The sequence below is a fragment of the Candidozyma auris genome, chromosome 7, assembly GCF_003013715.1.
Source record: "Candidozyma auris chromosome 7, complete sequence".
Lineage (NCBI taxonomy): Eukaryota > Fungi > Ascomycota > Pichiomycetes > Serinales > Metschnikowiaceae > Candidozyma > Candidozyma auris.
The window spans coordinates 305,155-317,518 of NC_072818.1; the positions used below are offsets into that span (position 1 = coordinate 305,155).

The 12,364-nt window shown below is 41.9% G+C and overlaps 4 protein-coding genes across 4 annotated transcripts; all 4 read left to right on the forward strand. All coding sequences in view use genetic code 12, as the record gives it.

The window, feature by feature from the left end:
- Nucleotides 1–127: 127 nt before the first annotated feature.
- Nucleotides 128–1,231, forward strand: DRG1 (GTP-binding protein RBG1; the record flags this gene model as incomplete). Its single annotated transcript, XM_029036260.1, has 1 exon — nt 128–1,231. The coding sequence occupies one exon, from the start codon at nt 128–130 to the stop codon at nt 1,229–1,231; it is 1,104 nt and encodes a 367-aa protein (XP_028889151.1).
- A 221-nt stretch (nt 1,232–1,452) lies between these two features.
- CJI96_0005259 (uncharacterized protein) lies at nt 1,453–4,725 on the forward strand (the record flags this gene model as incomplete). Its single annotated transcript, XM_029036261.2, has 1 exon — nt 1,453–4,725. The coding sequence occupies one exon, from the start codon at nt 1,453–1,455 to the stop codon at nt 4,723–4,725; it is 3,273 nt and encodes a 1,090-aa protein (XP_028889152.2).
- Nucleotides 4,726–4,807: 82 nt separating this feature from the next.
- BUD6 (Bud6p) lies at nt 4,808–6,853 on the forward strand (the record flags this gene model as incomplete). Its single annotated transcript, XM_029036262.2, has 1 exon — nt 4,808–6,853. The coding sequence occupies one exon, from the start codon at nt 4,808–4,810 to the stop codon at nt 6,851–6,853; it is 2,046 nt and encodes a 681-aa protein (XP_028889153.2).
- Nucleotides 6,854–10,923: 4,070 nt separating this feature from the next.
- CJI96_0005261 (uncharacterized protein) lies at nt 10,924–11,991 on the forward strand (the record flags this gene model as incomplete). The annotated part of the gene is made up of 1 exon (XM_029036263.2): nt 10,924–11,991. The coding sequence occupies one exon, from the start codon at nt 10,924–10,926 to the stop codon at nt 11,989–11,991; it is 1,068 nt and encodes a 355-aa protein (XP_028889154.2).
- Nucleotides 11,992–12,364: the final 373 nt, after the last annotated feature.

A 12,364-nucleotide genomic window follows, 5' to 3' on the forward strand; every position in this document is an offset into this window, starting at 1 on the left:
CACTACTCGCTTGTATTACGTAGTGCGCCTACTGTCAAAATTTTACGCTTCACTACGACAAATCGGAAGTCACTTGCTTACAGATAGGCGACAGATTGAAGCTAGCTTTACAGATTTGTTTATTAAAATGACTACTGTTGAAAAAATCAAAGCCATCGAGGATGAGATGGCCAAGACTCAGAAAAATAAGGCAACTTCTTTTCATTTAGGTCAACTAAAGGCGAAATTAGCGAAGTTAAGAAGGGAGCTCCTATCAGACAGCACCTCCGGGGGAGGCGGCGGAGGTCAGGGCTTTGATGTTGCACGAACGGGTGTCGCCACGGTCGGTTTTGTAGGGTTCCCATCCGTCGGAAAGTCCACCCTTTTATCGAAGCTCACAGGAACACACTCGGAGGCTGCTGCATACGAGTTCACCACTTTAACGACAGTTCCTGGCGTCATCAAGTATAAAGGTGCCAAGATTCAAATGCTTGATTTGCCGGGGATTATCGAAGGCGCAAAGGACGGAAAGGGCCGTGGTAAGCAAGTAATAGCAGTTGCACGGTCCGTAAATCTACTCTTTTTGGTCCTTGATGTGAATAAGCCTTTGCACCATAAGCAAATAATTGAAAAAGAGTTAGAAGGAGTTGGCATCAGAATAAACAAGGAGCCACCCAATATTGTTATCAATAAGAAGGAAAAAGGAGGTATAAATATCACCACAACTGCCCCATTGACACATCTAGATAACGACGAGATCAAAGCGGTTATGGCTGAATATAAAATCAACTCCGCAAATATTGCTTTCAGATGTGACGCTACGGTTGATGATCTCATTGATGCGATTGAGGCAAAATCAAGGAGATACATACCGGCTATTTACGTCTTGAACAAAATTGATTCCTTCTCGATTGAAGAGCTCGACTTGTTATACAAAATTCCAAACGCGGTACCTATATCCTCAGGTAATGGCTGGAATCTTGATGATCTCCTTGAAATGATGTGGAATCGTCTTAAACTCGTCAGAGTCTACACAAAGCCCAAAGGCAAGCTACCCGACTTCAATGAGCCAGTGGTGCTCAGAAGTGATCGCTGCAGTGTTGAAGATTTCTGTAATTCCATTCATAAGTCCTTGGTGGAAGACTTTAAAAATGCTGTAGTTTACGGTACTTCGGTGAAACATCAACCTCAAATTGTTGGCCTAACGCACATATTACAAGATGAGGACGTGATAACGATTCTCAAAAGATAAACAAAGTCGAGTGGATTTTGACTGTTTTTGCTACTCTAGTTTTAAAGTATAACCCTTCGATGAATGATTTGAAGTATCAAATAGTATTGAAGATAAAATAGGTTTGGCGCATTCTTGAAAGAGACTGTATGCGAAAGCAGGAAGAAAAAGGTAGGATGTGTCGCACTAAAATATTTCATTTAGATTTTACCTCTGCGTACCTACTGGACCCATTTATTTTGATGTCGTTGTCTGATTCGACAATTTCCGAGTTGAATCGGCTCTTGGAGGGCCTCATTTCCACCGAGAATGAGCCAAGAAGGGCTGCTGAAGAGGCTCTTGAGAGAGAGTGGAGATCACCTGGAAAGGTTGACATTTTACTTCTCTACTTGGCCAACAACAGTGTAGAAAGCTCCAACGAGACTCTACGTTCTTTCTGTGCTGTTTTGTTTAGGCAACTTGCTATACGTTCTCCCAAAAAAATGGGAACTGTTATCGATAGAACTATTGCGGAACTTGACGAACAAGTCAAGCTTCAAATAAGAGACGTTTTACTTCGGGGATTCGTTGCTCCTCAATCTGGTACTGTAAGGAGAAAACTAGCAGACGCCATAGCAGAAGTCGCAAAAGAGGACTGCTCTCCGCCGGGGCTTTGGCCGAGCCTTCTCCCTACGTTATTTGAAGCTGTTACTAGTCAAACCGCGAGCATGAGAGAATGTGCCTTTAGAGTTTTTTCAAGCTGCCCTGAAATCATAGATAGTGATCTCGTACCTAAAGCATTGTCAGTATTTGAGGCAGGCTTCGATGATACGGAAGATGATGTGAGAATCTCGGCATGCACAGCTTTTGTGTCATACTTCAGGGAGTCTCCCAAGAAAGTTTGGCTGAGCATGAGTCCTTTGTTACCGAGCCTTCTAAATTCATTACCACGCTTCTTGAGTAATGGGAAGGATGATGCTTTAGCAAATGTCTTGGAGAACCTCATAGAATTGGTTGAAATGGCTCCAAAAATGTTCAAAGATATGTTTCCTGTAATGATTGAATTCTGCTCTACGGTATGCAAGAACCGTGATCTTGACGGATCCGCCCGGTTGGCAGCGTTAGAGTTGATGACAATGTTCTCCGAAGTCTCCCCAGGAATGTGCAGACTGACTGCTACATATTCTTCTACAATGGTTTTGGTGAATTTGGCATTGTTGACTGAAGTTAGCATTGACGACGAGGAAGCCGCTGATTGGAACAATAATGACAACACCGAAGATGATGAAGACGAGCCGGAGTATGAAGCTGCTAGACAATCTCTTGATAGAATCTCATTGAATTTGGGCGGTCAGGCCATTGCAGGGCCTTTATTTCAATATCTTCCTGATATGTGCCATTCACTGAGATGGAGGGAATGTTTTGCAGCACTCATGGCACTATCTGCCGCGGCAGAGGGTTGTACCGAAGTTTTAATTAACGAAATTCCAAAACTCCTCGACCTTGTGTTACCTTGCATCAACCATCCTCATCCACGGGTTCAATTTGCATGTTGCAACGCTCTTGGACAGATCTCAACTGACTTCGCGGGAATAATTCAACGAACGTCTGGTGATAGAATTCTTCCGGCCTTAATATCAAAACTAACTCAGAAGTCTGTTTTCAAAGTTCAAAAACATTCGGCAGCTGCGTTAGTCAACTTTTGTGAAGCTGCACCTAATGAGGTTCTCGAGCCTTATTTGGATGACCTTCTCAACAATCTTTTGGCTCTTTTGCTGTCGCCGAAAAGATATGTTCAAGAGCAAGTTCTTAGCACCATAGCAATCATCGCAGACGCTGCTCAAAAGAAATTTCTCAAGTATCATGACACTCTTCTCCCGATGCTAATCGAATTCTTAAGAAGTACGCTGGGAGACGAAAGCCGTGCACTCAAAGCTAAATGTATAGAATGCGCTACCTTGATTGGCTTGGCTGTTGGGAAAGAACACTTCAACAGCCACATTCAGATTGTTATTGATCTCCTCATACTGCTTCAAGAAGAGTGCTCTGAGTCTGACGATCCACTCAAGTCCCATTTAGAGCAGGGATGGGTCAGAATCTGCAAACTTATCGGGAAAGACTTTGTCCCATACTTACCTATCGTCATACCTCCCTTACTTCAGACTGCTCGCGCTGCTCAGGATGTTTCTCTTCTTGAGGAGGAAGAGGCGGAAGAATTCAATAATAGCGATGAGTGGGATGTGATTAACCTTTCTGGCAAGCTCATTGCAGTGCATACCGCTGCGCTTGATGAAAAAGTTACCGCAATGGATTTACTCCGAGAATACTCTGCCCAATTAAACAGTGATTTTTACCCATGGGTTGCTGACATTGCAGAAAACATAGCAATTCCAGCGTTGGATTTTTATTTGCACGATGGGGTACGTGCATCCGCATCTCTCACGCTTGCTTCAGTTCTTAGAAGTAGCGTTTATGCGAATGGAACTCTGTCTCATGAGTCCACAAATTTGTGGAATCAAATTTGTATGAAGCTCAGTGGAGCCCTTATAAATGAGCCAGTCCCAGAAGTTTTGGTGGCATATTACACCTCATTAATAGAATGCGTTGATATCATGGACCTGCAGCTGTTTGTTCACGAGCAACTAAGTGTTCTCACGGATTCTTTGCTGTCAAATCTATCTCAAATTTTTGAACGCGTGAAATATCGAGACAGTGAGGACGATCAGTTCACAGAAGATGTTGATGAAGATCAAGAGGAATTTACTGATGAAGAGCTTCTCAATGAAATCAATAGAGTCATTTCTACACTTTTCAAGAAGACAGGTGACTTATTCGTGCTGCATTATCAAAAACTGTTATCATCAATTGTTGAGACTTTCATAGTCGATGAGAATTCTAGCGTCAAGCTTTGTGGATTGAGTATCGTGTGTGACTTGTTTGAGTTTTGTAGAGACTCCAATGAACAAGTGAACTACCTAAAGTTCATAATATCCGACTGTTTAACTACGCTGCAAGCAGAAATAAGGCAAGGAGCGGCTCATGCAATTGGTATCGCAGCCCAGCATAAAGGTGTTCTGTATGTTAGTTTGTTGATTGAATGCCTTCCTCTTCTTTTTCAAGTGGCTACATTTCCAGATGCTAAAGCGGAGGAGAATTTACGAGCAACGGAAAGTTGTCTTTCAGCGATCGCGCTAATCTGCAAGTTTCACACAAGCGCCATTCTGAATCTTGAGCAAATCATCACTCAATGGCTCAACCTTCTCCCAGTTCTTCATGATGAAGAGGCTGCAGTAAATTGCTACGAATTTCTTTTAGTCCTTATCTCGTCGCAGCATGCAGTTGTTAAGAAGAACCTTGAAAAGGTCATTGAGTACATCATGTTGGCGCTCTCGCATAAGTCGGTGACAGGTAAATTAGCCGCTGATTGTGTTGAAGCAGCAAAGGCCATGCTTGGAAGCATCCCACGAAATGATGCAATTAGACTTTTGAGTGGATTCACTGACCAGGAATTGATCAATTCATATTTCAAATCATAGTATTCTTTCATGGCTAGGTCACGTGATTATATATCTTAGATCAATGCTTCGACGTAGCGTAGCTTATGTAACCTTCCCCACCATGAATCGATCAAGCTCTGCGTCCTCTTCATCGAGTTCAAAGCATGTAAGCTCGAGCACGATAGATAGCAGTGTAACACGTCTTCTAGTGTCGACCAAGCATTTGTTGGAGAGCCTAACACAATGGACGAGGCAAGAGGTGGACGATAAGTTTGTGTCCGACGCTTACGTGAAGTTGGGCAACGATTTCCGAGCAGCTGTCAGGGCCTTTTCAAATGCCAGAATTGACGTATCTGATATTGGAGATGTCCCCAAGGCACTAAGGATTGTTTTGGAATCTGCTCTTAGTGAGCCCCCCAGTCAAGAGAATTTAGATCGCTTTCTTCCGAACATCAGAAGCATCATAGTGAATCTTTTGCAGAATCTAAAGCAGAAACAACTCAAGGTCAAAGGGCAAGAAGACAGTCTTAGCTCCAAACCCCAAATGAAAAGCTCCTTCACAGGGAAGCACGAATTGACAAATCGACCTTCTGTACAAAGAGATAGCAAAAGTCTTGATGAGTTCAGCTCATATGCCAATAGTGTGGAAATGAGTGGGGCATGCTTGAGTCTGAAGGAGTATGAGGGCCTGAAGGAGGGAAGAAACAAGAAAGACGCTCTCAAACAGTTGCAAGAGACTAAGGCTATCCTGCGAAGAGCATCAAAGCGATTTAGTGCATATCAATTTGCAAAGCTTGCTAATGCATCCAAGCCTACACTACCGCCGGTGGCTGGGAATTTAGATGAGCCAGAGATCGTTAGTACAAAAAGCGAGGCGTCGATTGAGAATCGGCGATCTGTAACAGCCTTTTTCACGATTGGTGACAAAACAAAAAAAGTCGACCTAGAAAAACCCATAACCATGGCCTCCATTAGGCTCTGCTTCGTTGAAAGGTTTGGTTATTCACCTGGAAGCACAATATTTCCAGATATCTACATTGAAGATAAAAAAAACAACGTATCTTTTGAACTTGAGGAGCATCAAATTGAAAACGAAATCGTTGATGGAGTTGTATTATTTTTAAAGGAGCAAAGCAAAGTTGCAATAACGGAGGATGTACACTCTAAGATTAAGGATATCGAAGCTAACCTCAAACAATTCACTGCTGAGATAAGGTATCTTCTAGATGGTTTCGCAGATAGCGTCAAGCTTGCAACACAGACTCTGAACACTCCGTTCATGGCAAATTCGAACTCTGTGGCTAAAGTGAACAAAGAACTTACTGATATTGCTCGGGAATTGCGAACTATTAAACAGATCCAAAGCTCTCATAAAAATGATGTACTGAAGTTTGTGAATGATTCAATTGCGCTTACTACGAAGCTTAGGGAAGTCTCGTGGGACGAGCCGGTTGCCTCAGGTCGCCAGTACATGGATAATTCCTATGCAAAACTATCGGGAAACTCTGATTACCTTCTCACAAAGGTCGATGACCTACTGGACTTGATGGAGGCCCTCAGAAAGGATGTTGCACAACGGGGTGTGAGAATCGGAGAGAAACAACTTAAAAATGCAGAGTCGGAGATAGAGTCAGCAAAATTTGCTTTGCATTCCCTCAGAGATTTTATTGGGCATGAAAAACCGATGTGGAAGAAACTCTGGGAACAAGAGCTAGATAAAGTTTGTGAAGAGCAGCAATTCATTACCTTGCAAGATGATCTCACAAGAGATTTAGCCGAGGATATCAAGAAATTGGAAGAGACATTTGACTTGATTAAAAAATGTTCTACTCAACAAGGGCGTATTACGGTGAATAGACGCTATGATTTTGCTAGTAGGATGAATTTACTCGAGTCCGGGGAAAGCTTACATGGTATCAAAGATGCCATCATGAGTGAAGTGGCCGCGTTGGTTCCAAACCACACAGATCGCCTCGAGGCGATAGCAAAGGCTGAAAGAATACGACATAAGGAAAGGGAATTGATGGGGGGTGATCAATTCCAAGAAGAGCTTGGCGCTTTTGTTTCAGAGCATCGCTTAAAGAAATCTGGAGGGATAGAGGAATTAGAACGACTAAGAAGAGCTAAGGATGATGAGATTTTAAAAATGACTTTTGGTGGAGTTTGAAAGATATTCTATTATTTAATCAAAGATCATCCTAATCTTTTTGGTGAATGACGTTGTCAACCTAAGGAGAGCTGCATCGTTTAAACAAAGATTCTGATATATCTCGTATATCATCAAAATGATGTTATTCAAAAAAAGCTCCAATTCTACAGGACGACATGGTGTCAGCATAATTACGGATTTTGCGTGAATCTCTAGACACCTTGAAATGGAATCCAAAATCTGCTTCATGTCTAACTCGAGAACATTGGGGGATACTCTTCCTGATGTGAACGGCTCATTCAGTGTTCTAGTGACAAAATGTCTGGTTAACTGGTTGAGTAATGCCCGCAACGACAGAAGTGCTTTCGTCGGAAGATTAATTGGAGTACTCATGTTTCTTGATGCTTCAAGGCTCGGAAGCGAAATATCAAGCCCAACAAATTTCACGTGCTGCGATCTATGGGAATCCATATAAAACCGGCATTTCTCCTGGTTTATGTGGGCACCAAACTCTTGAAAGCTTTCAGAGGAAACAATTTCAAAAACTTTCTTGCAAATAAGAGGTTCCGCAGAGAGAAGTAGAAAATCATCAGCTAACCTTATCAAAAGAGTGTCTGGGGCGTCCCCCAAGAATGAGCATGTATCCTTGAGAAGCCGATCATAAAGGACGTCGCAAAATGTAGCCAGTAGGGGTGTGCCTTGAAAAACTCCTCTTTTCCTGTAATACGTGTTCTGCTCATTTCCGATCATGATTGATCCATTGAGTACCTGATCTAGAACAATATCAAATACACTAGAGATATGAAGCTTTCCAATATGAGTTTTTGAGCCCGAGAAACCTCTTATAAGCGTCATTTTTTTGTCGTCACTCGCTTTACGTAGCCTCTCGAGTTGAACTCTATCTGCGACTAGCTTAGCACACTTGGCATAATTCGGATTGTGAGGATTGTAGTGGAAAAATCGTTTAAAAAAAAGGATCTCTTCACTTTTTTCTGAAAATAATGCTTTGATGCATTCTATCACTTTCGCTTGATTTAAATTGTCATAGCAGTGCTTCATATCAAATTTTAAAGCGTGAAGCTTGACATTTCCCAGTCCATATTTTCTCAAAAGTTCATTCCTAAAGTTGTTAATAGCTCTCATAACATCATTCACAGAGGAACACTTCAGGTGGCCCTTGAAAGAGTGGATCGCTTTTTTTGACTGCTGATACCTTATAAGATCTCGCACTCGGCCAAGAGTGAATTTTTCGAAATTGTAGGAGTGGCGTATTTCTCCCCTCAGAAGACGCCCAAAACTAGGCAGGTGCTGATATCGAAGAGGAATGCAGAGAGGACGAAAATCACCTTTTTTTGGAACGAGCCTAAGCACGCCCCCTTTATATCGTGGCTGGCATTGTTGAACGGGACTTTTTTTGGTGAGATACTCGTTGGTATAACCTTTTAACCAAGTTGAGGAAGCCTTGGACCACTCCTCGTGAGAGATGAACGCAACACTTGACCCTTTAGGTGGAATGCAGCCTGATGTTTCAGTGACATACCAAAATGCTTTTACCACTTTAGAGACTACTGTGCAACATATCCATCTAATGAAGTTGGTAAAAAGTATTCGTTTTCGTAGATCTTCATGCTTAGCTGATGTTACACTATTTTTTCCAAGCCACGATACAGACAGCAAGTTGAGCTTCTGTAAAAGAGCGGTAATTGAAAGGTTGGTTTTTTTAGGACTCTTGAGGTAACTTATCAAGAATCTTTCGAAGAGTTTCTTATTGCTTGAACATCCCAAATATGACGCTGAAAAGAGCTTCTTCAACACGATTAGCACAAAACTTATAACATGGGTCACAGTTTCGTTCCGTTGGTGTCTTTCCTCAGAGATGACTGACTGATGAAGTGAGTAGTAGTTCAAGCGGAGGTCTCTATTTTGGGCACGCTTCAATAGACCCCTTAATCTTCTCAAACGTTTTGGTATTGATTTCACGTGAGATCGATCAGAGAACTCGATTCGCTTGAGGACTATATCGAGACTTTCCGGCAATACTCGCAAATTGCCCCGACTATGCGCCGTAGAATACATCATGCCAGCCTTAGACAAATGCCTCTCTGACTTATGAGCAATATCGGGTCTGCTTCTCGAGAAGCTCCAATAAATCAGTTCCGACTGCGTTGTGAAGGATTTCGCTTCAGAAACGATCTTCAAAAACCTTTCTCTTCCAACCATGGAGCAGAATCTTTGCCAAAAGGGGTTTCTGATACAATCAACCAGAAATTCAATTGTAGGTTGCGAACTCTCAGGAATTATTTTATGAAAATATCGATCATCCTCGAGACCATCCGAGATATACTCACCGATGACTTGTTCAACGAAAGTCTCCGTGTCTGCTTCAATTGATATTTTGTAGTCTAATCCAGGCACCGCCCTTCGATCCGTCAATTGAGCTACAAATGTGTACCTCAAGAAGTGCTCAAAGTCCAGCGACAGCAGATCAACTTCTTGCATAAAGTCAGTCTCAATTGTGTCATTTCGTATTATGGACAACAAACTCTGTCCGAGGTGCATGGGCGTTGTCGTTCGTTTGAGAGTAATGATAAAATGCGCGAAGTCTGTAAAGTTACGCATATTTTAAAAACTTCACAGTAATGATGAAGCGAGTTGACTCAAGTGAAATAGATTTGAGGGATTTCACTATAGGAGGGTTAGTGAAGCGAATATTTAAGCAGGACTCCACTTACAGAAACTCATCGCCCTATTTAGTTGATGTCTGGATCGGGGACGTTCAACCTCATCAAATCAAGGGAATGCTATGCTTTTTAGAAAGTCATATAAGAGGTCGTGATAAATATGATTTCACAAATTTAAAAAGAATACGACAAGTAAAAACACCAAGGGGAAAATCCTTACTGATTTTGATTTGTTCCCGATTTATGTTCGAAAAGGAATCTGATTTAATCAGTTACATGCAAAAGAGCTATACTAAAGATCTAGATTTTGGCTGTATGAACATACGTCTCACAAGGGTTCCTATCAATCTACCAACGACTAAGGACGAGTCTCATCAATGGAGTGACGAGTTTTGGCCAATCTCTTGGAAGGGTAATCCTCTTCATTGGGAGCTACTCCATGCAAACCTCGATTTAGAATGCGAGAAACGAATTATAGATCAGTTAGTCTCTTTCGCACTGAATAGCAAGCCTATAACATGTGGTACTATAATAGCTCAAAGCTACTCTGATGGCAAGGTAAAGCTCTTGACAAGTACAAAAGATCACAGAGATGAACATCCTCTTCATCATAGCGTCATGAAAGCCATCGAACTGATTGCGCTGATCGAGAGGCACAATAGATTGAGCTTCAGTGACAAAGACTCGGAGCTATCGTATCTTTGCCAAGACCTCGTGGTTTATACTACTCACGAGCCATGCACAATGTGCTGCATGGGTCTTGTACATTCGAGGATTGGTCGCCTTGTGTACATTTGGCCCCATGAAAAAGGTGCAGTGGAATCATCATACTTCATAGGCGATCGGAAGGATCTCAACTGGAAATTCGAGATATGGAGATGGACTGGTGGAGTCGAGACAGTCTTAAATTTATCTGCTGATGTTTACCCATGACTTTATATGGCTTCTTTAGTAATTGAGTCAAGTTGCTTAATGAGAATTCGCAGAGTCTTCTCTTCGACAGATAGCTCTTCCAACGTCTTCTTGTGCACGGTTTGAAGTAATATACATAATGTACGCAATGTTATTCCATCATGTTCTTTAAAAGGGAGATTGTCCATGGTTTTTACCACATACGTGAAATAATGAGCTGGACTTTCGAGCTTGCTAGCTTTGTTTTGTTGACTTTCAAGTGCGTCGTACAATTCTTCCAAGGCAACGTCGTCCAAGCTTCGACTCACGAATGTTCCGAATAATTCTTTGGAACACGAATTCGACATTTGCGCTGGCCTTAACGCATTTTCGAGTATCCAGGCACTCTTCATACTTGATCACGGTATATTTGAGCAGCTCTGGTCACAAAATCGAGGGTCGTGCATATCACCAACGTCTCAGCGTTGACAAATGGTCGAACCAAATCAAACCACAATGTCCTTGACATACCAAGGGAATCCCTATGATCCGCAGGCTCTCAGCTCCGGTCTTTTCTCTCGTGTGACGAAAGATCCTGATAGTGCTATCATAGTCAACAGTATTCCACAAGAACGCTCTGCTAAACGAAATGCCCAACAAATTAATTATGCCGAATTTGACAACATCAATGATGATTTTGAATACGACGAGGAAAGAAATGGCTCCAACAACACAATCCCGAGCGCTAGCACTCATGTGGTATCATCTGTTCCCAAGCATTTGTTGAAAGCTGCCAAACTTACCAAGCCTATCAGCGCATGCGATAAGGAGCAGGCCATTGCAAAAACGGGGGAGCAACTTCTCGTGCCCATCAAGCTAAACATTGAGTATAATTCGGGAACGTCCAAATTAGTGGACTTTTTTATGTGGAGTGTTGACGAGAGCCTCGTTTCCCCGGAACAATTTGCTTCTATACTCACATCGGATCTAGAATTACCAACGCATGTTAATCAGGATATCGTGGATGCAATTACCAAGCAAATTGAGGAGTATCAAAGCATATTGACATGCCCTTTGCCGGCTGGTCAGGATTATTTTGTCATAATTGAGCTCTCAGTTAACCTTGACAAAAAGTTGTATGAAGACAAGTTTGAATGGGACTTACAACAAACAGAACTTTCACCCGAGGATTTTGCGGAAACTGTTGTTGGAGACCTAGGACTTTCACTCGAATTTAAACCTGCGATAGCTCATTCGCTTCACGAGACGATATTAAGAATCAAGCGGGAAATCCTTGAGGGGACATACAACAACGAGCTTATCAAATATCAACAGCTTTCGGGTCTAATTTTTGAAAGTAGCATCAGAATAAGAACTGACAGCAGCTTACACAATGGCAACGCTGTTTGGGAACCTTTCATTGAGATTTTGAGCCCGTGGGAAATCGAAAAGCGTGAAATTGAAAGGGAACGTAATACACGGCGTCTCAAACGTGAAAATATGAGACGGGAGGTCGATGACCTAAGCGGCACGAAACGTCGGGCAATCACAAGAAGAAGAGATGAAAATGACTGGAGATTTTGAACAATTAGAGGATCTAAAATGTGCGTGTATAGGTGGCAATGATGCACGTCCGTATTGCAAGGGAGCTAAGTATATTTGCCTAATGCTTATTGAGTTGTAGTAATTATCATTAATCATTTTTACAATTTACATTTCTATTTTGATGTTTTATTCTTTCACTTTCTTTTTTTTTTTATTTTTATTTTTTTTTATTTTTTATTTTTTTTTGGAGATTTTAATAGCCTGAATTGTCACAGCAGAGTGTTATTAAGTTTCACGGATTTTTCCGAATGCGCAAAATGGCAATGTAACCCATGTGGAGCACAACTCAAATCGAATTCCCCCACTTTCTCAGCGTAAAGCCCTAGAATAAAGCGATGATGAACTTGCACCG